This window comes from Mus musculus, chromosome 10, assembly GCF_000001635.26.
Source record: "Mus musculus strain C57BL/6J chromosome 10, GRCm38.p6 C57BL/6J".
NCBI lineage: Eukaryota > Metazoa > Chordata > Mammalia > Rodentia > Muridae > Mus > Mus musculus.
In genome coordinates, this window is record NC_000076.6 from 93,553,437 (window position 1) to 93,581,366 (window position 27,930).

The window sequence follows — 27,930 nt, forward strand, 5'->3', positions numbered from 1 at the left end:
CTAGTGGTGACCGGCTAGGTCACCATCAGAGGAAATTTACCGATACCTCAATGCCAGTGGCAGATTGGTTTCTTACACCTGCTCATTCTGTACCCAGTGACAGTGAGACTTTGGCTTTCCTGTTAGAGGAAACACCTCTAAACCAGATGTGGAGGGGCACTCCTGCAGTGCCAGAACTCAGGGAGCAGAGTTCAAGGTCATCCTCTGCTCTAGAACAAGTTTGAAGTCAGCAGGGGTTACAGGAGATCCTACTAAAACCAAAAAAAGGGCCGGCAGTGGTAGCACACGCCTTCGATCCCAGCACTCGGGAGGCAGAGGCAAGTGGATCTCTTGAGTCTGAGGCCAGCTTGGTCTACAGAGTGAGTTCCAGGACAGCCAGGGCTATGCAGAAAAAAACCTTGCCTGGAAAAACAAAAACAAACACAAACACATTAATAACTCTGAATTGGCTGTGATGCAGGCTCTGTCCGCCTAGACATGTCTCACCATGCTTCAAAACCTCGAAGTCAGGCAGGCTTTGACTTGAAGTCTGCCTTTGCTTAGAGATGTGAGATGACTCCGCGTCCTCGAGCCATTTCCTTCTGCGAAGAGGAGTTAAAGACATCTCACCGCATGTTGTTGCAGATCAAATATAACACGCCCAAGTGATGGGATAGAGGGGTTTGGGAAGACAATTGTGAAAACTCAGGCTGGACAGAAGATGGTGTTAAGGAATTGTAGGTTTGTTGGAGGTAACGATGGTACCAACATTATTGTTTAAACTTTCTGATAAAGCTACACAGTGATGCTGAGAGATCAACGAGTCCAAGATGTTTTATTGCTTTTCAGAGCATCCTCGTAGGGGAAAGCTAAGGAGGGGTATCAACAGGCAAGATCTAAAATATATCAACGATGTTGAAGTGGCTGAGCTTCAGGATACACTGTTTTGAATGTTAGTGATTTCCAGTTTGTGCAGTTTTTAAAGTATTAAAACTGTAGCTGTTTCTAAGCGATCATCACTTGGGTGTGTTATATTTGATCTGCAACAAAATGCGGTGAGATGTCTTTAACTCCTCTTTCGCAGAAGGAAATGGCTCGAGGACGCGGAGTCATCTCACATCTCTAAGCAAAGGCAGACTTCAAGTCAAAGCCTGCCTGACTTCGAGGTCCCCTCGCAATGAATATTTTGTTAATGATTATAACAATTACTGTGGCTTTTCGTGATTGATCGTAAAAAGGAATGAGCCATCCCAAGTGTATTGCTTGAACAGCAGCAGCTAGTAGTGATATGAGAAACGACTGTGTGTTTTATTTTCTACGGCCTCATTTCCTTCTCTGAGCACCATTGTGAAGTAGAGGAATGCTCCTACGTGGGCTACCTTATGCTTTCATAATAATAAGCTACATTGTGGTGGCGGTGGCTTCCTCTCCCAGAGGTTTAAATTCTCAGTCCCTTATCAGGTTTGCCGCCTTCCCGTATGGGTCTCAGCGAAAGTTGCAACCCCTCTCCGGGACATCACAGGGGCTGCAGCTAAGGGCTCTTGAGGCTCCTTGGCAGTCACATAGTTCCACATCTGTCCCATGACTAGTGTGTCGTCAGCCATGAGCTATGGGTGAGAGAGCAGCCTTCACACAGATGGGGAAACTGAGGCACGGAGAGAGCGAGGGTCTTTCTCTCTCTCCCTGCTAGTTAGAGGCAGAAACCCCGTGCATCTATGGGGAGACTTGAGCCTCCCGGCGCAGCACAGGCCCTCTGCTTGTTTAGGAAGTAGTTCTTCATTTCTCTTTACATGGTTAGCGAGAGGCTGTACTCTGTACCACACTCTGTCGGCTTCACACAGAATGACTAGCGTTTTCCAAAATGAAGAAAACCCGGATGTTTTTGGAATTCCTAGTCAGTTCCCTGTCTGGTTAAAACTGCCATCCTTTCTGAACTAGTTACTTTACTGGAGGGCAAAGCTCTGTTGCTAAGTCTGGATTCACAGTGTGTGTGTGTGTGTGTGTGTGTGTGTGTGTGTGTGTGTGTGTGTGTGTGTGTGTGATAATGCTTATTCTTTGAAAGCTAGCCTACTAAACATCCGTCTATTTCAATGTTTTCTTCAGGTGCAGACAGAAAGAGGACGGTCCACGAGTTTATTAACGACCAAAGAGACAGATTTCTACTTGAGGTATTAAAAGCAATTTCTTTCTCCTGTCAGCCAGAAGACTTGTTGCATAGTATTGTCAGGTCCTTGCCTTGGCGTTCGATTTTTCCCTGAAAGCCCTCGGGTCTATTGCCTGAACTGAGGGGCCCATTCCTGTGTTTCTTCACTTGATCAAGATTTATTGAGTACTTACTATGTGCCAAGCCATTATGAAATTCCCTCCCTCTGGAAGATGTACATTCACATAACCTATACCAGTAGCCTGAGAAGCAGTTTGATTTATAGAGGATGACGTCAGTCAGGCCCCCGAGATCCCAATATTTCCCAATTATGTCTGCAGCAGCCTCAACAGCCCTTGATAAGCCAAACTTGATTCAGATTTTTACTAACATTCTGGTTGACTTGTGGTGGGAGTCAGAACAGTCTAGATTCTTCCCATTCTCTCTATAACCAGTCAGACCAGAGAGAAAAGGCTTTGTTACAAGGAAAGGAATCATTCAAGTCAGCCCAAACAGCCCCATGAGGCGGGAGTTTAGAAGCACTCCAGAGCAAGGCTGCTGGAGGTCCCTCCCCATGGAGTCGGACTGTGACACCATTCCTGTGTCACCTATGAACACACAGTACAGCCAACCAGGGAAGATCTTAACACATCTTATAAAATGATCGAAGGTCTCATCTTGTCTCCGGGCCATATGACTGTATGTTACTTATTATCCTTGTGTGCATATTAATTTACCATAGATAGAGACACTGTGCATGCAACCCTCTGAGAGCAATTACAAAGAGAATCAATTGACTGTTGTTTATGCCTCTGTTGTCAAGTCCAAATCATTTAAAGACAGTCTGTTTCTGTTGGGGTCTTGAGTGCTAGCAAGTCAATGAAAGGGTATTTGCTCTTTCCTAATCTCACAGCACACATTTTGGCATACAGGCCAAAGTTAATGATCGCCCTCGAGGCTAGCTGCAAGCAACAAGAAAGACCTCCGATAAACTACACCATACAGTTGTGAATAGAACCCCATGCCTTTGCTTGCTAATATTATTAGTTTCTGGGTGTGATTTTGGCCTTCACCGTGAAACCTTGCTGATGTAACTAATGCCTTGGCTAGGAGAAGGTGGGTCTTGGGCAGATTCTCAGGGATTTGAATACATTTGGAGTAAATGTGCCTCGTTCTCTGCTCTGGTATTTTTCCAGTCCCCCCCTCCTCCCCAAGCAGGTTGATAACACATCCTAAGTGATATAATGAAGTCAATTTATCACTAAAACCATATCTGGAGAAAAACTGACCTTGCCCAAACAGTGCCGGGCTCTGGCTTTGTCTTCTAAAAGATGACATATGTCATACAAGGTGAGGCTGACCACACCTGCCAGCCGTAGGATGGCCTTGTCAGAAAAACCAACAATATGGCAGTTTGGGGGTCCTACAGAGAGGGGTCAAGGGACTGAAGAGATGTCAGTCAATTAATCGTGTCTACAGAATGAAGCTTCCTTGGAAATTGCAGCCTGAGACTCTCAGTTGATTCCGTACATGGCTATACTGAGTGTTTGTTGTTACAGATGCAGGCATGGAACCACGGGCTGACCCCACGGGGAGGGAGTCCCAGAAACTTTGCACCTGGAGAGCCTCTAAACCAGCGGTTCTCAACATGTGGGCCTCAACCGACCCCCTTTGGGTGTGGCCTATCAGAGAGCCTGCATATCCGGTCATTTACATTACGATTCGTAGCAGTAGCAAAATTGCAGTTGTGAAGTAACAAGGTAATAACTTTATGGTTGGGGGTCACCGCAGTGTGAGGAACTGGATGACAGGGTTGAAGCTTTAGGAAGGTGGAGAACCACTGCTCTAAACCCTGCCTCATGGGACTCTTCTTCCGGCTGACTTTAGTGTTTCCTTTCCTTGTAATAATCTGTACCCAGGAGTTTTGTAAGACCCAGGAACCTGAAGCTGTTTGGGGGAGCCGGTCAGATTTGCCAGTGGTGTCAGCGGCGAGACTTGGGATGAGTCCCTCACATTCTGCAACTTGAATAACTTAATTTTTTAAACTGACTTGGTCTCATCGCACCCTGCTTTGTTTCGTTCACTCCCTCCCCCCCCCGGCTCCCCTCCCCCCTCCCCCCCCGGGCTCCCCTCCCCTTCCCTTTTTCAAAGTTTTATTTGTGGGATGTAAAATCCTCACTGAAAATGTAAATGTTAATGTATTGTGAGTTTAATACTATGAACGATTTTTTTTTATGCCAATAATTCAACATGGACGGGACAGATTTCTGGAGAGCTACAAACTATCGAAGCTTATCCAAGAAGAAAAAGCACATAATAGCTTCATATTGCTGTACAAACTGAACTTGTAGGCAAAAGAAAGAAAGAAAAATCCACACTCAATGGTTAATTGTACCAGACATTTTAACAAAAAACCATTCTAATTTTACATAACTCATTAACACTAATATTGTCCTGATCTCTGAAGAACATACAGGCTTTAGAAGAAAAGAAAGCACAGGACCCTATGAGATGGCTTAGTGGGTAAAGGCACATGGCTCCAAGCCTTAATACATGAGTTCAATATCTGGAACCAACGTGGTGGAAGGAGAGAACTGACTTTTTTTTTTTTTTTTTTTAAGATTTACTTATTGTTATATCTACAGATGCACCAGAAGAGGGCATCAGATCTCATTATGGATGGTTGTGAGCCACCATGTGGTTGCTGGGATTTGAACTCAGGACCTTCAGAAGAGCAGTCAGTGCTCTTAACCACTGAGCCATCTCTCCAGCCCTGAGAACTGACTTTTATAAGTTGTCCTCTGACCTCGTGTTCCTGCCTAACTGAGGATAGCTGAGAGATGGCTATACTAACTAACTAACCAACAGTTTTAGTCAGGGTTTCTATTCCTGCACAAACATCATGACCAAGAAGCAAGTTGGGGAGGAAAGGGTTTATTCGGCTTACACTTCCATACTGCTGTTCATCACCAAGGAAGTCAGGACTGGAACTCAAGCAGGTCAGAAAGCAGGAGCTGATGCAGAGGCCATGGAGGGATGTTCCTTACTGGCTTGCCTCACCTGGCTTGCTCAGCCTGCTCTCTTATAGAACCCAAGACTACCAGCCCAGAGATGGTCCCACACACAAGGGCCTTTCCCCCTTGATCACTAATTGAGAAAATGCCTTACAGTTGGATCTCATGGAGGCATTTCCTCAACTGAAGCTCCTTTCTCTGTGATAACTCCAGCTGTGTCAAGTTGACACAAAACTAACCAGTACACCAACTAACTAACTAACTATAATAAATCTTTAAAGAATAAGAAGCACTTGAGAGGCAAGCGTTCCAAACAAATTTCAACAAATCAAATAAGATAATACACAAAAAGGATAATCTATTATGGCTAATTGGGGCTTATTCTAAGCATGTGAAAGCAGCTTAACATTTGAAAATGGATAGGCATAGCACACATCAACAGATTAGAAACGAAAAGCCGTATAATCATCTCAACCAATACAGAAAGAGCACTCGTCTAGATCCAAAATTTGTTCTTTTTAATAATATCATTCCTATCCTTTGATAATTTCACACACATGCCAACTCATTCCAGACCAACCCTCACCTTCTTACCCACCCACTGTCTTTTCTTTACTAGTAATGTATTTATTTAAATACGTTATTTTAAAAACCGTTTTATTTATTGTTTGTGAATTTCACATCATGCAGCCCAATCCCGCTCATCTCCTTATTCCTCGGTACCCACCCTGTGCCCTTGCAACCTCCCCCATCTCCCAAGAAAACAAAAATATAAATATCTCAAACCAAAAGGAAAAGCTCATCGTGGGAACTGCAGTGTGTCTCTCGGTATACCCTTGTTCACACATCTTTTCTTGCAAATGTTTATTGCAGTGAGTCATAGGTCTGACTCTTGAGGCCGCGGGCTTCTGCTACACTCTCATTGCTGGATCCTCCCCGGGACCCCTCTCTGATGTCCTGCGGGTCGTGGAGATCCTGCAGCCCTGATTCTGCATGACCAGTCCTTTCACATGCTCCAGCAGTTCATCGATGGAGTTCATGTTGGGATAGGCCAACTCAAACCCGGGATCTGGGCCTGGGTGGTAGCTGAGCCTGTCAGTCTGCCAGCCCTCCTACACTCTCACCAATAAGGTGCTCTCCAGCACTACCCTGGCTACCTCACTCAATACTGCAGCTGCAGCCCCTAAGTGTTAGGGCCAGCCCCTTCCCCTCTCTCTCCCCTGGGGCCAGCTCACCAATGTCCACTTCCACCAGGGCCAGCTCTACTGTGCTGCTTAGGAGAGGACTCACTCTCCTGAGTGCTGTAGGGGCGAGGGGTGGGGCCAGCTAACCCACTCTCAGGACCCCAGGTCCAGCTCTCCCTACTGGCAGACTGGGGGTTAGGAGGCGTGTCACAGCCAGTGAGGGGCGGGGCCAATTCTGCACCGCCCTTGAACATCAACACTGTCCCAGGAGGCAGCCCAGACCAGGGACATCTGTCCACATGACCTTTGGTGGTAATATGAGTCATAGATTCTACACAGGCCCCCCGCTGCTGCATGGCCATGGACGGAGACATGGCCCTCAGTCGCTGCACCGGGCCGGGACTTGACCATGGCCTCAGGTGGCAGGGCAGGTTATTCACATCAGGCTGTTCCTCTCCACCCTCACGGCTCGGCTCCAGTTCTGCCTGTCTTCATAACGTTCTTTCTCTCCCATCTGTCCACCGCATACTTATACACCACTAAAGAAAACTAACTGTCCCTCTTCCAGCAGTTATCAGACACCAATCTCTCCTCTGCTATGTGAGATTTTCCTGTGGTGTCCGGAAAACATGGTTTTCTTAGCATCGTTCACAGCTCTGGCTCTTAACAAAGTTTCTCTGCGCTCTTCCACAATGATCCCCAAGCCTCGGGGAGACCGATGTGATACACATTGTTCCGTTTTAGGTCTCTATTCTCAGCTTGCTAGCCAATTGTGAGTCTTCGTGTTTATCACGATCTACTGTAAGGAGCCGTCAGTGGGTGCAGCAATATGCCATTAGGGGTTGTTCTGTCTGCCTTTATGTTAACCTGACATAAGCTAAGAGTTGGGGGTGGGGGGATTTAGTTTTTTTTTTTTTTTTTAAAGGCTTCCTAAAGGTCTAGCTGTAGTCAAGTCTGTGGGAACATTTTCTTTATTAGTGATTAGGGAGGACCCAGCCTGTGGTGGGTGGGACTACCATTGAGCTGGTAGTCCTGGGTATTATAAGAAAGCAGGCTGAGTAAGTCTCTAAGCAGCCTTCTTCCATGGTGTCTGCATTAGCGTCTGACTCCAGGTTCCTGTCCTGCTTGAGTTCCCGCCTGCACTGCTTTTGATGACAAACTGTTGTATGGAACTGTGAGTGGAATAAGCCCTTTCTTCCCCAAGTTGCTTTGGATCATGATGGGTTCTACCCTGTGGAGCAGGCCTTAGGTCTGATTAGTAAGTGGTTGCTATTATTGTACCAGTGAGGCCAGTCATTATTGTAGCTCATGGAGTTCCCAGTTGGGTGAAAGTGATGATTCCTCTCTGCCGGTTCGCAGCTATATGGTGGGGATGAAGCTTCCGGGTCAGCAGTGTCACCTTCCTTCCTCCATGATCTATGACTCCATATGTGGTGTCTTCAGCAGTACATTGTCTCAGTTAGGTTTCTAGTGCTGTGATAAAATTCCATGACCAAAAGAAAGGAAAGGGGTTTATTTCATCTTACCCTTCCAGGTATCGGTCCATCACTGAGCACTGAGGGAAGTTAGGATGGAAACTCAAGCAAGGCAGGAATCTGGAGACAAGAACTGAAGCAGAAGTCATGTAGGGGTGCTGCTTCCTGGCTTGCTCCCCTCGGTTTGCTCAGCATGTTTTCTTTGACCATCTAGGACCACTTACCCCAAGGGTAGCAACCACTCACAGCCAGATGGCTCCGCCCACGGTCAGATGGCTCCACCCACAGTCAGCTAGACCCGCCCACTTCAATTAATTGGTCTTATAAACTTTCCAACAAGCCAATCTTATGGAGGCGGTTTTTTTTTTTTTTTCCAGTTGAGATTCCCTCCTTTCTGATGGTTTTAGCTTGTAACAAGTTGACAAAAAAAACCTAACAAGCACAAGGTCTGAGGTCGAGTTTCGGAGGGTAGCCAACAGCGATGTCAATAGCCAAAAAATGTTTGGAGGTCAGCAACTCAAAAAGAGTAGTGCATTTCTGGCACTGGGCTTTTATTTTCTAGCATGGTGTGTGTCTAGTTGGGGCCTTTAAAGGAAGTCATACAGAAAACTGCTACTGTAGAAGCAACCCTATAGACATACATACACACAGGGCGAGGCAGAGAAACAGAGCCATGTGGTCTCATATCTCATATGCTGTGCTAAATATATATATATATATATATATACAGTTGTCAAAATCACACTTGAGGATCTAAACAGATCTCCCTGGGTTTGGTTAAATAAACCCACACCCTCAGGCAAGCCCGGAGAAATCCATTACTGCACCCAGAGTTGAAACTGACTTCTATTAGAGGAGAAGATTGGAGGCTTGATAGCTACAGATAGTCTGGTTTCTTTGTGTTCAGAAAACCAGAGTGCATTACTTAAATCAAGGGTGTGTTAGTTCGGATGCACAACAGAGGCTGAGGCTTTGAATCTTTCCAGAGCTGGAATTACAGGCAGCTGTGAACCACCAAGGTTGCTGGAAACTGAACTCAGATTCTGAGCTAGAGTTAGTACTCATTCTTAAAGTCTGAACCATCCTCTGAGGTCCAAGATACTTTAAATGTAGAATAAATATACATACAAACAGAAAAGAGAAAAAGAAAACCAGGGTGCATCAATGGGTAACAGACAGACAGACCTATTTTTTGAAGAGCACCTGTTTTTTTGTTTGTTTGTTTTGGTTTGGTTTGATTTTTGATTGGTAGGGAGCAGCCATTTTTAGAAGAGCACAAGGTCTTTTCAGGAAAGCTAGTGAGAGAAGGGCTTACCTTCCCTGCTGAGTGTTCTCAGAGCAACCTCAGGGAGATGCAGGCCCGGCTCTATGGGTGTTATTACTTCCGACCCAAGTGATCCCCTGATGTAGGGCTCACTCCCTCTGTGGGGTTCCCTTGAAACCTCCAGGTACCTTGCCATGGAATGCTCTTGACCCTTTCTTGTTTTCGATGCTCCCAGTATACAGTGTCAACCAAGAAAAAGACAATCAAAAGGTTTGAAAGACTCATAGCCATTAAAGAAAATCAACTCAAAAAAGCTGAGAAAAAGCTCCAAGATGACGCATTGTCCTTTGAAGAATTCCTACGAGAAAATGACCAGAGATCTGTAGATGCTCTCAAAATGTTAGTATCGCTCTTACCTCTTCCTCTCTGTCCCTTCTCTCCACATTCCCCTACCCTCTCTCTCTTCACATGTTCATGGTCAACATATTCTCTCTCTCTCTCTCTCTCTCTCTCTCTCTCTCTCTCTCTCTCTCTCTCCTTCCTCAACTTCCCTCCCCATTCCCTAAATAAACTATTCCATACTAAAAAAAAAAAAAAAAGAATAAGAATAAGAATGTTAATGGCCATACCTTTCCCCCCAAGTCTTTGTTTGCTTGTTTTAGTTTCTTGGAAAAACCAAACTAACTCACTGATCGGTGTTCCTTTTTAGGGCAGCACAAGAAACAATAAACAAGCTCCAAATGACATCAGAGCTCAAGAAAGCAAGCATGGAAGTTCAATCAATAAAGAGGTGAGGGGGTGCTGCCTTTCCTATGACAATCCCCCACATCCCATTATGACTTTTATGCCCACCAAAGCCAAGTGGGAATAACTTTAGCAACCTGGAGCCTCACTGTGAACGGCTTTAAAACCAGTAACCTGTCTATCAACTGTGCCTGCCTAGACACCGGAGCTTAAGCCTCTTTCTGGGAAGGCTCTCTGACTTGTAGATTCAGAAGCAGAGGAGGCGATTGAAAAGAAGCAAAACCTTGTTAGGAGTCAAACGGGGGTTTTACTTTTTCCCCATGTGCCTCCTTTTTATTCCCTGTATGAGCCCCATAGCCCCACATTTACGCATCTCAACGGGGATGCATTTGATGGTCACCTTACATTCATCATTGGCCGTTCTTGTATTTAAACCCCTTAGCAGAATCTCACGTCACTGTTAAAATGGTCTATCCTGAGAAAAATCACAGGGCCGAGGAATGAGTTCCTGTTATGACATCATCAGTTACCCCTCCTCCAAACCTGTATGCTGCTCCTGTGTCCAAGGGAACTCAGTTGAATGATTTTCAGTGTACAAAAGGCACTCGCAACCACTGTGGGGCACTGAGTTCATAATGCAAAATACAAGTTTCAAATAGATTCTGGCTGTAGTAGCTTCTTCTATCTAAAAGTCTTAAGGTTGAAGATGCTTCAAGACAGAAAACTTCCTCCCACACTTCCTACTATAATGAAATTCTTGGGTTACATCCCCAACATTTTCACTTTTAATTTTTTTAAATATTTATTTACATTATGTATAAGGATACTCTGTTTTCATGCACACCAGAAGAGGGAATCAGACTCCACGACAGATGGCTGTGCGCTAATGTGGGTGCTGGGAATCGAACTCAGGAAGAACAGCCATTTCGCTAAATCACTGAGCCATCTCTCCAGCCCTTACTTTGAATGTATAGATAGTGCTCTGTTATGTCACCCAGGCTGGGTTTGAACTTACTCTGTAGTGCAGGCAAACCTTAAGCATCTGGCCTTAGCTTCCCAACTAGCTGGGAAGGTCACAGGTGCACACTACCAGGTCCATCTAGAGCAGCTGGCTCTCATCCTTCCTAACACTGCAGCCCTTTAATACAGCTCCTCATATTGCGCCAACCCCCGGCCATAAAGTTATTTTGTCGCTACTCCTGCAATTTTGCTACTAGTATGAATGGTAATGTAAACATTGGCTATCCCAGATATCTGAGGTGTGACCTTCAAAGGAGTCCCAACCCGGGGGTTGAGAACCACTGCTGCTCCTATCCGGTTGGCTCCACATGTGAGCAGAGCAGTGGACTTGGCGCTTGCATGAATGACTATGCTCTGCCTAGCATCCACTTGGCAGCACCTCTCTACAGCCTTGCTCATTGCTTTATGTGCCTCCCCATTCTAGAAGGGTGAGCGAGATAACGGAGCATGCTCTTCCCTTTGTGGTAAGGCGGCTCGAGAATGGAAAGTATTTGAAAAGCAGAAATGACTTTCTCGGGAAACCTTTCCAAGAAAGCCATGCAATCATCTCACCTCGTGGTCTCTGTGACACATCTGGGAGGTGGGATGAGGGCCTTCTGCCACCTCCCAACCACTGAACAAGAGGAACTGCATGCTGACCCCTGGAGACCACTCATAATGGGCTGGGAAAAGCTCTGACTTAAGGGATTGAGGCTGAGCCTTTGAGGTGACGCAACCACAACCATGGTAAGGCGACAAATGAGATCCTGACTGAGGAAGACAGGCCTGGGCCTTCCTGTTCGGTTTTCAGCTTTGCTGACGGGTCTGTTTGAAACGTGGTTGGGATAAACCGATGTGAAGCCGGGGAAAACATTTAGCTCAAGTCTCTAGGTATTGTTGGTGGAAACATGGGCACCTGCCTAAGGTCTTCCAAAGGAGGGGAATGAGAACATCTGTTGTTTCAAGATTGACATGTAATTATGTGTGTCTGTGGACGTGCCCTCTGGTGGAAGTGCCTGCTGGGGTTAGAGGCATCGGATCTCCCTGGTGGTTGTGAGCCACCTGACTTGGGCACTAGGAGTTAAACTTGGGTCCTCTGCAAGAGCAGTACGCATTCTCACACTCTGATCCATCTCTCCAGCCCCAGGGATACCTATTTGTTAAATGCTGTGCCGAGTGAGCGGCCACGCGGGCTTTCTGCACACTGCTTACACATGTCAGGCCTTTCTGACATGGTCGCTCCCTTTCTTCCCCTCACATACCCACCATCTTTTCCACCTTCTGAGTTCTTCATATGCCTGGAGCTTCCTAGAATAGAAGGTTTCAGACAGAAATAAACCAGCTGAGTAAGTCTGTCAGCAGCCCATGGTATATGGGCGTCTCACTGGGTCTGTCTATTCAAATGCCAGCCTCTGGGTGTATTCTGCTCATATCTTTCAGAAGTGTGTAGTCTATGGGTGTGTTTGCAAGTTTGGTTAGGTGTGCTGCCGTGCGAGCAAATGACGGCGAGAAGGCATTCACAGCGGTGTCATGACATCCTTGTTTTCTTTTGAAGTGATATAGCAAAAACAGAGTTCCTCCTCAAGGAATACATGAAATATGGATTCTTCCTGCTGAAGTTGTCCCCAAAACAATGGCAAATACAGCAATCGCAAAAAAGGGCCCAGTCGTCCAAAAGCAACCACATTCTTCCAAAAATCTTGGAAAGTAAGTCACAGGTCATAAGTCAAGCTAGGCAATGCCCCTTATTATTTAGAGTGGCTCTGCTCAAAGTTTGTTATCTATTTCAATAGTCAGAATGGTTTTTAATTATATATGCATTGGTGTTTTGCCTGTATGTCTGTGTGAGGGTGTCGGATCCCCTGGAACCGGAGTCACAGACAGTTGTGAGCCACCATGTAGGTACTGGGAATTAAACCCTGGGTCGTCTGGAAAAACAAACAGCCAGTGCTCTTAACTGCTGAGCCATCTCTCCGGTCCTCTTTCTACCTTTTTTATTAATTTGGAAAGTCAGGTTAGTTTCAGATATAAGAAATAAAAATGAGCACATGGACATAAAAAATACATTATTTAGCATCTCAAAAACTATTATTAAAGGCTTCTAGAGTTGAGCAATAGATACAAAATCAATTATATTTTGTTAACCTAATATTGTAACTTAATAAACTAAATTTATTCACTGGAAACTGTACAAATACTTTGAAGCTGGGAAAAGAACAACTTCAATGTGTATGACCTGGGGGGTTGACAAATAGGAAAATATGTCTGCAGAACATATCAGAAGAATTGTAAAGTTAACAATTTTCTTGAAATAAGTGCATTTGGTAAAATTATAATAAAAATCCAGTTACTGAGGGATTTTTAGGAAGTTGAGTATCAGAGTGGAGAGGACTTTCCTGAGGCCCATACAGAAGAATAAATGCTTTTAATGTAAGAATGTAATGGGAGTGGGTGGGTCACTAATAGTACTTTAAGTATTATATATTTAAATACGTTAATAATCTTATATACAAATATATGATTAAATATTTAAGTACATTGTCTCAATAATCAGAGCAGTGCTGTGCTGGCATTAGTGTGCAGTTATAGAGCAAAGATAGAGCCTATTACAGAAAATTTCATATATGATCCAAGCAGAGCGACATCCAAACAGAAGATTTTATTCCCAGCAACACTGGAGTAGCTAGGCCCAGGCTCACTTCCTTCTTGAAGAAAATTCTGAAATATTGAACAGATGGACTTTGGTCGCCAAGCACACAGCAAAGTTAACCCTTAGGAGCAGACAAAGCAATTAGGTGAGAGCCAAAATTCTGAGCTACTGCCTGCAGCATCTCCAGGAATCCCATACAAGGACAGGGAGTCTAGAGGGAGCACAGCTGATCCAAGCATTTACACTACGGAGACTGGCAAACTAAAAATCGGGGAGAATTTGTCTTGCAGGGTTGTCAGGGACATCAGTGATGGCACTTGATCAAAGCCCATTAAAAGATGTTGAGCAAGACAGAAAACGGAAGTAAAGCCGGGGCGTGTTTTCACGAGAGAGTTTCAGATTTAGTTTTCCCTAGACTAAGCGAGGATACTGAGGACCCGGCAGGCTCTCAGACAATGAGGATCGATTGCTACAGCAGGGTTTAAGGAACTATGATGGGCTGATGTTGGAAATGGATATCTCCTTGGCCATAAATGGTCTATTCTCATCTCTTCTCCCTGTGTCCGAGAGCAGTCCTCAACCATTGGAGAGTTGACATTGATGGATACAGGGTCTCCAGCCCACCTCTCCATCCTGGGAAGCTTTGCCCAGTGACTCTGCCTTCATGCTGAGAGGCAAAGCTCTCACTCTCAGAAACGTATCCCCTGCCCCACCCCAACCCCCCTTCCTCCCACAAACGCTCACTCGTTCCCTCCTCTTCATACCCCATGTTTAGAATTCTCCATAAATACAGCTAAAGGAGATAACAGCATCGACTCAGACAAGATGTCAGTTTCAGAAGAATGGAGTTCAAGGCGAGGAAGCCAAGGTGAGGGCTGAAGCCTGTGACTGTGCTGACCAGAGCCTCCAAAGGGAGGATGTGCTCATAGGGCAACTCTGCCGGAGAGCTGGGGGCGATGCCCACATCACCACTGATGCTGGGGAGCTGGTCATTTTCTATCTCTGTCTCTGTCTCTCCTTTGTGATATTATCACAATGTCCAAGTGGACAGGAATCTCATCCTAAATGTCCACCTAGATGGGCCCCCTTGTCCTCTGATTCAAGTCCGCCTTCGGTAATGACAGTCCCCTATCTAGCCTGAGACACGAGAGCAAGTGTGGACGCTCTACCAACGTCAACCACTAGGTAGGTTCTCCATCACCGTGGCAGACCAGGGATTTGGCCCCGGCGTTTTAACATTGTTTGAGTTGGAAAATCAACACTTAAAAACCACCAGATGCCATGAAAATATCTGGATCCATCTTCTCTTGAAAACTCACTGGACCTGAGGTCCTGGCTTTTTGGATGTGTCCTGTGTGGACAGTCTCTCTCCACAGGACCTGAGGTCCTTCCTAGCTTTAAGGACATTTCCTGTGTGACAGTCTTGGCCATTTAGGTGATCCTAGTTCCCATCACACCGCCTTCCCTCCTCTGCCTGGCACCACCCAGTGGTCATTCCAATACAGGCCGATTCTTGGGACCTCTCTCCTTCATCTTGCCACTAAGCAGCAGGTATATTTTAGGATTGAGGGGGAAAGTATTACAACTTGTCCAGAAATGACCATGATATATAAGCCTCATGCCTGGCCATTCAGCCAGCTAATTAAAAGTGGATGGTTTTTATTTTTCACACTTAAGAGTCAATCAGTTGGAGTCTACACAACACACATTACTTTGCCCATTGGGACATCTGTGGTAGCAAGTAGAGATGGAAGGGAGAAGAGGTAGGTATCAGTAGTGTTTTCTGAAATGAAGTATTACTCAATTTAAATAGCACCTCTTTTTTAATTAATTAATTAATTAATTAATTAATTAATTAATTAATGTATATGAGTACATACCAGACACACCAGAAGAGGGCATCAGATCCCGTCACAGATGGCTGTGAGCCACCACGTGGTTGCTGAGAATTAGACTCAGGACCTCAGGAAGAGCAGTTAGCGCTCTCTATCGCTGAGCCATCTCTCCAGCCCCAACAGCACCTCTTATAAATGGTTTCAGTAATATGTGCACATCCTAAAGGCGAAGACAATATTGTATGAGATGCCCCGCCCTTTCTCTCCCCTTCCCTCTTCTTTCCTTTACTCAGTTCATATTTATCAAAGGCACACAATGTATGCTGGGCAACTTTAATGACTTGGGGTACACAAAGACAACTGGAAGGCAGCTCAGCACCCCGGCATTATACAGGACAATGAAGAGAGAGCGTCAGAGGAGGGATAGGCGGGGAGGGCTCTTTTGGAAAAGGCCTAGCATGTGACCTCTACGTGATGCATTTACAGGAATCTCTGAAGGCCAGGTCACAGTGAGGCAGGGTTTTGAAGAATGCGTAGGAGCTTACTAGGTAGAAGGTGGCAAGGGTGTGGATTCAAAGTAGAATAGAACAAATGACAGGGAGCCATAAAGGTGTTGGTATGAACTGGGCAGGTGGATAAGGACTCTCGGGGCCAGCATTTGCCCAATGGTTAGTTTCAACCGAGGGTTGGCCCTGATCTTGATGAAGCGCATGGATGCAGGGAAGTTAAGGACAAAAGGCCCCCAGCTGGAAGGCAGGGCTCTCCATGTCCTGTTAAGAATGGAGGCGGCCATCACCTTTTTTTTCTTCCTTAATCCTTTTGAACCCTGTAACTAGAAGTTGATATTGCTGATATAGGAAAAATCGGAACCACAGCTCGCACCCCTTCATCTTTGCCCCTCATCCTCGAGTCTCCGGAGTCACGTCACACTCCACGGACACTTGCACGGCGTCCAATTTCAGTGGAATGAAAGGGCCCCCACTTTTCCATATGACCGCTTTCTTGATAATAAAACTGTGCTTTAAAAAATGGAAATAGAACAGGCACATAGTAGCTGGCATCAGTCGACAAGGACTCACCTCTCTCTAATTGTGTTCCCCTTTTCCTTTCCCATCTCGTGTGGCACGGACCTCACCTGGACATTCTGAACAGGAGGAAGACACGGGAAACATACTTTGGGCCAAGACTCTAGGAAGTCATCTGGGTTCACGTATGTGATACAAATTTAATGAATTCTGATGAAAACTGTGAAGGGCTTTTTTAGAAAATGAGTCTTTTTAGCTTTGGGTCAACATAAAGACCTCCTCTCCAAACCTGGTGTCACACACAGTGGAGTACGTGGTGGCCCAAGTGTGTGCACTCCCGAGATGCCCCAGAATTCTGCTCTCTTTATAAGGACCCACTACCTCCAGTCACCAGAACCACCAGAGATCTCAGACCCATGGTCTCCCCTCCTAGCTGTTCCTATAGCCTGTGCACCCACAGATTCACCCTTCATTTACCTATTGCAGTGGGACCATAAAACATCTCTACTTCCTTTTTTTTGCTTCTTCCCTAACTTGATTATGAATTCATTATTTTATAAACTGTTCACTGTCAATCCAAGCTACCCAGAGGTGCTTTGAGAAGATAATGTGACTGGGTCAGGCATGACAGCCGGAAGCAAGGAGTCTGAGCTAAGACTGCCAGAACCTCCAGTAGGAATCCTGTGCCAAATCATAGCTCAGTGCCTCAGCTAGGATATCAACCCGGGACCAATCAAGTGCAAAATGTCACCACTGGCTTCTTCATGTCCCTTTATGGTCATGTCCACCTCCCTCTTCTCCCGGCAGCCCCTACTCCATCCACGTTGGCCCACAACTCAGGGGATCTGGCTTCCTCTTCTGGCTTCCATGAGCACCAAACGTGCACATGGTATATTGACATACATGCAGCCAAACCCCCTTCCCATAAATAAAAATGAAGTAATAATAATAATAATAATGATGATGATGATAATGATAATGATAATAATAAAAGAACTTGGTGATAGTTGGGGTTCAGAGTCAATTCAGTAACAAAAACAAACACGCTCACAGAAAATTCCTTAGAAATGGTTTTCTTTCGCTTCTTTTCTTTTACAGTCGTCCTGAAAGCATGGCCTCCGAGGACAGTTTGGAGTACTTTCTAGAGGACGAGCTCGTGGAGTTTGATCTGGTAAGCAGACTGTTTCTTGATTCTGGCTGTATGTGGTGCACACGTTCTTTCACTTCTTCTGCAATATCCTATTCCAAACAGACCACACGTTTTCCGGAGGGAATGTGATTTGATACTGTTCTTAAATCCTGTCAATTGCCAATACTTGTCATCAAGTCATCTATAAAAAGCAAACGTATAAGAAGCTAATATGTCAACCCTTTTAAGGGCGAGGCAGGAGAACCACAGATTTCAGGCCAAGAAGCTAGGTATGCAAAGCAGGCCTGTAATCTAAACTCTTGGGAGGCAGAGGCAGGAGGCCTGAGGTCCCAGGTAATCTTCAGATATTTAGCAAGTGGGAAGTCAGCCTAGCCTACAAAGAGACTCCCGACTCAAGAAAATGAAACCAAATAAAAAACAGCAACAGTAAAAAAAAAAAAAAAAAACCTCAAAACCAAAACCAACAACAACAAAAAACAAAACTCAAGGCCAGCTTGTGCCACTTAGTGAGTTCTAAACCAGCTTGAGGTACCTAGTGAGCCCTGGTCTCAAGCACTCAGGAGGCAGAGGCAGGCAGATTTCTGAGTTCAGTTCGAGGCCAGCCTGGTCTACAAAGTGAGTTCCAGGACAGCCAGAGCTATACAGAGAAACTCTTGTCTCGAAAAAAAACCAAAATAAATAAATAAATAAACAAAAACAAACAAACAAATAAATAAAACGAAAGCAAAACAACAGAACAGAACATAAAAGGAAAGGAAGGATTTGGAGAAGATACATACTCTACCACCCGTCTGTAAAAATTGTTAGTCTTAGATTGCTCTCTCTGTGTGTGTGTGTGTGTGTGTGTGTGTGTGTGTGTGTGTGTGTGTGTGCTTTTAAAGAGAAACAAAACAACCCCACCAACGCCACTCATGATGACACAGGACATAGCTTACCCAGGTCATCCTGCTTTTAAACCTGTGCTCAAACACATGATTGTCCAACTTAACATTTCTGATGTGCAGGGCAGCACTGTTGACCCACGCACACCCTGCTGGATAGCAGATTCTACATCTTCATCTTGCAAACCTAAAGCACTGCGCCCATCTAATATCCCTCCTCCAGCCTCCAGCCCCTGGCAACCATCTATCTACTTTCTGGTTCTAAGCGACTGGCTATTTAAATATGTATTTAAATATTTAAATAAGCATCTCGTGCACTATTGGGCTTTGTGTGCGTGAGACTGGGCTCATTCACTTAACGTAATGGTCCTCAAAGCTCACTTAAATTACACCGTAATGGGGCTGGGAAGCAAGCAAATAGGTACACTACTTGCCTTATGTGGTGGTTTGAATAGGAATGACCCCATAGAACTCATGTGCATGAATGCTTGGCCCATGAGAAGTGACACTGTTAGGAGGTGTGGCCTTGTTGGAGTAGGAGTGGTATTGTTGGAGGAAGTGTATTATTGTGAGTGGGCTTTGAGGTCTTTTTTTTTTTTTTTTTTTTTTAAATTTAATGTATGAGTGTGCTCTGCTGCATATACATCCGCCTGCCTGAAGAGGGCATCAGATCCCCGTATAGATGGTTGTGAGCTACCATGTGGTTGCTGGGAATTGAACTCATGACCTCTGGAAGAGCAGCCAGTACTCTTAACCACTGAGCCATCAAACCTGCCCTGGGCTTTGAGGTCTTATAAGCTGGCCAGTATGCCTCAGTCTCTTCCTGCTGCCTGTGGATCTCTGCTCCTTCTCCAGCACCATGTCTGCCTGCACGCTGCCATGCTTCCTGCCATGATGATAATGGACTGAACCTCAGGAACTGTAATCCAGCCCCATTTAAAATGTTTGCCCTGTAAGAGTTGCCGTGGTCATGGTGTCTCTTTACAGCAATAAAGTCCTAAGTAAGACACCTTGTAAGTATGAAGACCTGATTTCCAGTCCCAGAACCCATTTAAAAAAAAATGGTGCTGTACTGCTTATAATCTTAACACCCAGGAAGCAGAGACAGGGAGGTTGCTGGTCAGTCAGCCTGTCCATCCTACTGGGTGAGTGTCAGGTCTGCCAAAGATTCTGGAGAGAGAGAGAGAGAGAGAGAGAGAGAGAGAGAGAGAGAGAGAGAGAGAGAGAGAGAAGAGAGAGAGACTGAGAAACCACACCTGAGATTCTCCTACAGCCCCCAACACTGTGGCATGTGCACACATATCTGCACACACATGTGCAGAAACACACAAATGTACTGTAGAAGAAACATCTCTTTGAATAATATTCCATACTGTGTGTATGTGTACTGCATTTCCTTTATTCGCCTATCTATGAATATTTCTGTTGTGTCTGTGTCAAGGCTGCTATAAATAATAATAATGAACACATGTATTAATATATGTCATCTTTGAAAATTCTTGCCAAGGCAATACATATTCTTAAAAAGCCACTACATATCAAATAATTAGCCTTGGGAAGAAATGAGCCTTCATCAGCCTCCTATCTCCTCATCTTATCTTTCCTTTTCCACCCTTCCTGCCCTCTACTTCTCCTCTAATAAAACCTTTCTCCTTTCCTCCCCTCCCTCTTTTCCTCTTTAACATCCCCCATCTTTCCCCATAGCCCAAATCATCTCTTCCCATTTGCCATCTCTCCCTGGGAACAAGGTTCCTTTACGATTCTCTCGCCCCCCCCCCCCATACTCCAAGCTGTTGTGAGTATCCAGAACATTTCCAAAAACATTTGTGTTCCAAATGTGGTCCCCAGCTATTGCTGGGAGGGTAGGGTCACCGCTGCAGACCTTGTGACATCTGCAGAGATGTGGAGTCTTTGAGGATGGGGCCTAGTGGAAGGAAGTTAGGTCATTGGGGGTAGGCTCTTGAAAGAGAAGGGGACCCTTGGTGTCTTCTCTCTTTACCTCGTGGTTATAGTGAAGTGGCCTCCGCCATGCGATCCTGACACCGGCTACTCTGCCACTATGCACTTCCCATAGTCCCAGGGCAAACGTAAATAGTCCCTCCTTAAAAGTTGACTTTCTCAAGTAGCTTGCCACATGGGTGGAGAGCTGAGTGACAGCTCCCTCCCTATGCTGTCTAGACAAATCACATGAGCGTATTATGAGACACTTCTCTTCCCTGTTGATTGACTAGCTGCCAGAGATTTATTTCAAGGAGCCAGAGGAGTTGCTGCAGGTCTTCACGGAGCTGGAAGAGCAGAACCTCACCTTGGTTCAGTATTCCCAAGATGTGGATGAGAATCTCGAAGATGTCAACAAAAGAGAAAAATTTATACAGGATAAGATGTGAGTGGGTTCCTCCTATTCAACAGTCACTAAGCAGAGACCATATCCAACCACTCATGATGGCCCCTCTCCTGGTGTAGGCTGGGGTTTTAATTAATAACAATTTACATGATGGGTCCAAAGGAAGAATTGACATCTGGTCAGACTAGATTGGTTTGAGTTTAACTTTCCTCCTGCTTCCTCTCGCTCTTGAAGCATTTTCCTAGCTGGAGGGGTTGAAATGGTGCCCTTTGGCATCACTGCCTTCAGGACAGAAAATCTGTTCCAATGGAAATTAACACCTGCATGTAAGCTTTTATTTGCCTCCCGTGGACTTGGCTGTAGGCCTGAGAGCTGCCTCAGGGGATCGAACAGTTATTGACCAAGCATGAGGAGGGGAGTCTGCACAAAAGCCACACACAGTAGTGCACACCTGTGAGCCCAGTGCCCCTAACAGGAGGCAGAGACAAGAGACGGCCCAGAAGGTCACTGGCATTTGCCAAAACAGGACCCCAGGCCACTGAGACGGGTAAAGGCTGCCAAGGTAGAGTTCAATCCCTGAAATCTACATAGTAGCAGGAGAGCGCCGAGTCCTCCAAGCTGCCTGTGACGTCCACATAGGCCGTCGCATACACACACACACACACACACACACACACACACACACACACATTTTGGAAGAAGGAAGAACAGGAAGAAGGCCTTTCTCAAACATGGTGAAAAATGGGGATTGATACCTGAGGTTGTTCTTGTGACCTGTGTGCGTGCGTGGTGAGCACAGGCCCTCCTCTCCCTCCTTCTCCTCACTCCCCCTTCTCCCTTTCTCCCTCCTTCTCCTTCTTTCTCCCTTCCTCCCTCTCCTTCTTGCCCCATTCCCCTCTCTCCCTCTTTCTCTCTCTCTCCCTCTTCCCCTCTCTCCCTCCCTCTCACTCTTCCTCTCTCTCCCCCCTCCCCTCCCCCCCCACCTTTCTCACTCGCATGACAAATGCACACACATGCACTTTGGCCATGTCATCACACGCTGACCCCTTTGTGGTTGCTGGGTGCCAGGTGCTGACATGTGGCCAGCAAGAGGGCTGAGTCCCTCAACTTTGAGTTACAGACGAGGGTCCCCTCCTTCTTTTGCAATAGAAACAACAACATCTCCTTCCTGCTGGAGCACAAACATATGCTCAGGATGAACTGTGAACGAGAGGAGGAGAAGGCAGCAGAGCTGGAGCTGAGGTCCAGGCTCTTCAGTTTTGGAGAATTCAATTCCGATGCTCAGGTACCTTCTTGGCCTGTGGTAACTTTATTTTGTCTCCCGGTAATGATCTGGCCTCCCTGGGTGCTGAGCACTTGACACACGGGGAGAGTTAGGGCAATCCATAAATTGTTGACGGGGTGTGGAAAACCAGTGCGTGGAATTATTTTGTCAATATGGAAGAATCGTCCAGGGGGTTCACGTGAAATGTTGTTCTAGTTATTTCAAATGGCCCTTCTTTGTTGCTATGTTGTGTGTGATATAGTTTATTCGTTTTGATGGCAAATTCATGTGACCACTCAATGACAGAACATGTCATGAACCTACACACTTAATACTGCATGGAAAATTGGCCCAAGCACAGAGCCTAGAATATGTGTCAACTTCTTTGGGCTTAAATAGATTGGCTTGTCTCCCAGCACCCATGACACATCCTCACACCTTTATTTTACTGATAGGTTCACCTCTCCCAGCTGCATGCAGAGCCCTCCACACAAGGACCATCCTAACTTCTTGTTAGTGAACTCAGTCCAGAGCTCCCTTAAGTGTCGATGCTCAATAAATGTTTGTTGAATGAATGATCAGGTTAGTTTACAGATCCACAAACTCTAACAACCACTGGTTTCTTGGGAAAGCCTCATGGAATTTGAATCCAAAGACGCCGCATTGGGCTAACATCACATGTATGGCTGTGATCTTGACTTTTAGGCAGAAGTAGATTTGAGGAACAGGCTACTTTAGGAAACAGATGACCATCCTCCCCTACATGCAGACAGGCAGGGTTACTAAAAGCAAAAGCTGTGGCAGGAAATGTGTTGATTGTAACCGTCCAGTTCTTCGTTTTTGTTTTTAATCAACCATTTCTTTTCATCAGGGATACACTTCTACCAAAACTCTGCCACCTAACCATCTCGAGTGTGCAATTCAATGGCACAAGTACCTTCACGTAGCATAACTGTCGCCACGGTCTATTTCCAGAACTTTTCTGCCACCACTGAAGCATAAAGTTGGACATTGTAACCATTTTTTTTGAACGTACAGTTTGGTGGTGGTAAATACGTTCACGTTGTTTTGCAACCAATCTCTAGAATGCTTTTGATCTTGTACAAGAAGAACTGCATATGCATTTAACACAAGTTCCTGGTCCCTTCACTGCTCAGCCTCTGCTTCTTTGTCTCTGACTTCGACTCTTCTCCATAGCTCATATACGTGAATCTGAGCAGGATGTGTCTTGTAATGTCTAGCTTGTGTCACAAAGCATAAGGTTCTCTGGGTTCATCCATGCCGTGGCGTGTATCAGAATTTTGTTGAATGATATTCCATCCTAAACAGTACTTTGTTTACTGTATTGGTTGACATTCATCTGATGGACACTTGTATTGTTTCTATCCAACTCTTAAATAACTGTGAAGCTGACCACCCTGTCAAATAAAAGATAAATTATCTTTGCTAGCTAATGGTACGGCACGCCACAACCAAACCACTTTAATCTCAGCTTTAGGGCAGCTAAGGGGGCGCAAATGTCATGCTCAATACTTTTAAACATTGAGTCAACCATGAGAAGGGAGAATCTAGTTTGTGAAAGGCCCAGGGCTCAATGCGCAGAGAACAGAGACTTGATTCAAAAGTTCCTCAAGACTTCGATCAACGAACAATCACAAGTATAAATGTGTACAATTTGCAGGCACACTCTGGAACATGGTGTTAATAACTTACAGTCTTCCAAGAGTATGAAGTGATATGGAGGGAGAGAGAAATGGAAAACTTAGAAGTGTTTTGTTTTGAGGGTTGCTGTTGTTAGGCACAATCTCATTATCCAAAGCTGGCTTCATGCTCACTATGTAGCTGAGGATGACCTTGGAGTTCTCCTCCTGCACCTCCTGTTTGAGACTGGGATTACCAGCACAGACCACCACCCAGTCTCACGCAGTTCTGGGCTGCCTCACACGCACACTAGGCCAGCACTGAAGCAGCGGTTTCTCAGCCTTCCTAACGCTGCGAGCCTTTGATGCAGTTCCTCGTGATGTGAGCCCCAACCATGACGTTATTTCCATTGCTACTTCAGAACTGTAATTTTGCTACTGTTTTGAATCGTAATGGAAAGATCAACACGGATGACACACGGACATCCAGACAAGCCTCCAGTTTGAAACACTGCTCTGGTCCATCAGGTCCTGTTCACTGTGGACGTACACCTAAGTTGTCCTGGTACCCCCAGTCTTGGATCCATCTTCCTGCCTACTGGCCCTGGGGAACACTGGCCCTGGGGAACCTGGCCTGCTGCCAGGGCCTCCAACTTGAGTAGCTCTGGTCCAAGCCCGCCCTCTAGTGGCAATTTAAAGGACCCATTTGCACATCTCTCTTGTCTCTAGTTGGCCTTATTCTGGAACCCTTTTTTTCCTTTGCTGTCTTAGACCAGGAACTCAATCTCATTTTCATAATAAGCCATCTTTCATTTCCTTCTATTAGTTCTTAATCCATTTTCGCCTTGTAGTTCCCTCTCCTGTTTGATGAGGGATCTTAAAAGACAAAAAAAAAAAAAAAAGAAAAAAAGAAAAAGACACCATATAAAGTCTCCATCTGTCCATGCCTAACTCTGCGTTCAAGTATCTTTCCATCAAAAAGAACATGCTCCTATCAGTTTTACTTAAACAAGCATTAACTTCTTGAAATTCCCATGTACATTAGGGCAAGATAGGTTTTTCTTCTTTCAAAAACAAATTTAACCCTGCTGGCCTAGCCCATGTTGTCCCACACTTGTGGCAATCACTCTCCCAGCCCGTGTGCTAGGATTATAGACATGAGCCACATCTTCTACTAAGATCCTGATTACTCTTCTTCTCTTTAATATGCAGTGTGTCGCCCCGTTGGGTGGGGTACTTCCACTATTTTCTCTTTTTTATATTTGTCTGTCCTTTAGCTATCTCTAAGAAATGTGGAGTTCTCTAAATAGAAAACAAAGTAAGTGCTATGCTAGAGGGGACGTCATGGCACATTTATGGTTTTCTTTTGTGTTATTTTATATTTCTCTAGGGTTTTTTTTTTTTTTAAGGACTGTTCTTTTAATATAAGTGAAAATAAAGTAAGTTTTTAGAAAGTGAGAAACTAGGAGCTTTGTGATAAACAGGATCTTTGGAACATCCGTTAAAGCGAGAGGTGGGAACAACAAGCTGCCGGAAGTGGCAGACCTTGTTTGGCGTTAAGCGATGGCATGGCGGCTGTGAGGCCCTTATGGTTCCAGATGGGTCTCCCCAGTGGAGGGAGTCACATCAGCCTTGGGTGTGTTTTTCTTGTCTTTATGGTGATTCTCATCTTCTTGAGCAGAAGCAGGCAATCCTGAGGCAGGAGCCTACATGGAAAGCGATTTACTTTGCTGAGAAGTTTATTGAGTTCCTCTTGAGGAGTATCAGCCAGCCCGTGGCGAAAAAGGATCCCTTTCATCTCCCGAAATACATTATCTACCAGCTCAAGAGACTGCAGAATCAAGTAAAACATCGAAGTGGCGAGGTACAGGGATCGGCGGGCTTCGGCCTACGTGCTCCTTAGCTTAGACTTAAAGCAATGGCTTCCCCACGGAGACCTCAAAAATTAAACTCCCAGCAGGCTGTTTGGTCGGCCTAGGGATCTGTTTGCTTGTACATGCATTTCTCTGAAAGAAGGCACTCGTTTATTCAGCAAACATTTATTGTGTAGTTATGTGCAAGGCACTGTTTTAGGTGTGCACAGTAACATAAGCAGTGGTCCCTGCCCTCTGGTCCCCTCTCAGGAAGGGGACTGGGCACATATGCGGATACATACCTATCATTCAGCATTATAGGGTTTTCAACAATAAAACCGGGAGGGGCACACGTTAAGCCACTGGTGGTACAAAGTGATTTGAAATGTGTATGTGTATGTTGTCGGCACTTGGAACATTTAGGAAATCTGGTCAACAGAAACATTCAAGCCAAAAGATACTATCTTATAATTTTATTCATCTATCTATCTACATATATATATATATATATGTATATATATATGTATATATATATATATATATATTTATACACTGTATATATTTTAATACAATCCAAGGTGTCACTGTAATAATGATCTGGCTATAAATTATAATACAAATTCTCCTTGCTACCTGATTCTCAGTGATTTGTCTTTCGAAACATTTAGGGAGCAGGTGGGGTGTGACCCAGCGGTAGAACATTTGCTTACCATGTATTAGGTCCTGGGTCCTCTCCCCAGCACGAGATGATGGTGACGGTGATGATGATGATGCTTAAAGAGCTTTCCTCTTGTAACAGTAGAATGGAATTTTGCATTTACTGACAGTGAGCCACCATATAGTGACGGAACGTTTTCTGCTTTTTTTTTTCTTGCGCTCAGGAAAAGCTAATAGACTCTCTTAGTAAAAAGATCAATCAAGTGTATAGAGTCTGCATCGGAGATGCTGAGGTTGGCAGCTTGAATGCAGTTCAAAAACTGGTCAAAGTAGAGTCTCGCCTGGTGGAGCTGAGCGACCTCATTGAATCTATTCCCAGAGAACACGTGGAAGCGATCGAAAGGCTCAAACAGAAGGAGCGACGGCAAAAGTACTGTGACAGTCTCCTCAGTATATCGAATGGGTTACATGGCTGGTTTGCATAAATCCCACCCCACTGTTAGCTGTCTCTATATGGCAAACATTGCAGGATGGGAATGCAGTGGAGGATTCAGCCCTGCCCTCCCTCCCACAGAGAATGTTCTTAGGAAATAAGTGTTATCATTTCTACAGGCAATGGGCACTGTGACCCAAACGATCTGGGTAAACACAAGGTTTATCAGAGACAAGTGACCCAATTAGGATGGCTGTGGTGGAAGGAGGAGGGTCTCAAGTCATATGAACATTTCTCAGAGGCTGTCATGTGAAGAAAGAACTGCACTGTGGTGAAGGGTCTGTCCTTAGATGACCACAGGTGATTCGGTCTATAAAGGAATGGCAACTCTTAGGTGACACTATGCAATGTTTTAGCTGGCACTCCACCCCCACTCATTTATCTCCACAGACCTCACATGACCGTCATCCCTGAGACCTCATCCCTGCAGATCTCTACAAGTCAAATGAGGATCTTTATAGGCATTTTGTCTGGAACGATTATCACTATAACATGGCTGCTACTACCACATGACATGTAGGCAAAGCCGATGAGTGATTACGTCATAGGGACGATGTATCAAATTAACGATGTAAAACCACTGAACATGTCTGAAAGATACTAGCCATTAATGTTACATTGCTGATGCATGGAGGATATTCTCTCTCTCATGTAAAAATGAAGGTGACTCAGACAGCTCTTACACAGCATTGAGCAGACTTAGCCGAGGACAACTCCTTCCAAATGACCTCAGGTTCCTTACAGTACCAGGGAGTGCAATGACAATCTGTTTTCAACAGTAATATGCATTCAGTTCCAGTTATTAAAGGAACTTTTTCTCCAAAGTTTAGAGCAGTGGCCCTAAACCTTCCTAATAGTGATCCAAGCCTTTATAGTTCTTCACATTGTAGTACCCCCAACCCTAAAATTATTTTCACCGCCACTTTATAACTAATTTTGCTAGTTATGAATAATGTAAGTATCTGATATGATGCAGGACATCTGATGGAAAGGTCATTCAACCGTAAAGGAGTCGTGACCCACAGGTTAAGAACTGCTTTGTTTAATGGTACCTAACAAAGCACCCAGTTCAAAAAAAAGGGTTCAGGAGACACTACCATGCTCTGAAAACACTGGCATGTCGCTACACAGGTCCATAAGGGTCACTCACTGCCTTGTCTGAGCCAATGCTTACCCTAAAAGGCAGAAATGGCTTGTACTGGTCTTAAATTTAAGGCATCATTCAAAACGATCAGAGTAGTTTGTGGCAATCCACTCAGGTGATGTGCATATTCCCCTTAAACTTTAAAGGCAGGTCAAGGAGGAGGCTGGGAGCTAAGGTGGCTATGGTATAGAA

The 27,930-nt window shown here is 45.1% G+C and overlaps 1 protein-coding gene across 3 annotated transcripts in view; it reads left to right on the plus strand.

Annotated features, from left to right (window-relative positions):
* Ccdc38 (coiled-coil domain containing 38) overlaps positions 1-27,930 on the plus strand; it is a 43,739-nt gene that overhangs the window by 12,848 nt on the left and 2,961 nt on the right. The window contains exons 1-12 of one of the 3 annotated variants that reach the window (NM_001359749.1): positions 1,445-1,592; positions 2,083-2,147; positions 9,295-9,458; positions 9,769-9,849; positions 12,358-12,509; positions 14,228-14,320; positions 16,440-16,497; positions 17,411-17,483; positions 20,575-20,726; positions 21,837-21,972; positions 25,273-25,455; positions 26,326-26,531. In NM_001359749.1, coding sequence (NP_001346678.1) covers positions 1,589-1,592; positions 2,083-2,147; positions 9,295-9,458; positions 9,769-9,849; positions 12,358-12,509; positions 14,228-14,320; positions 16,440-16,497; positions 17,411-17,483; positions 20,575-20,726; positions 21,837-21,972; positions 25,273-25,455; positions 26,326-26,531 — 1,367 coding nt within the window. In that variant the 5' untranslated portion in view covers positions 1,445-1,588. Of the gene's footprint in view, positions 1-1,444; positions 1,593-2,082; positions 2,148-9,294; positions 9,459-9,768; positions 9,850-12,357; positions 12,510-14,227; positions 14,321-16,439; positions 16,498-17,410; positions 17,484-20,574; positions 20,727-21,836; positions 21,973-25,272; positions 25,456-26,325; positions 26,532-27,930 lie in introns of those variants that run through there. The other 2 variants (XM_006513628.4, NM_175488.6) reach the window with 2 other exon arrangements.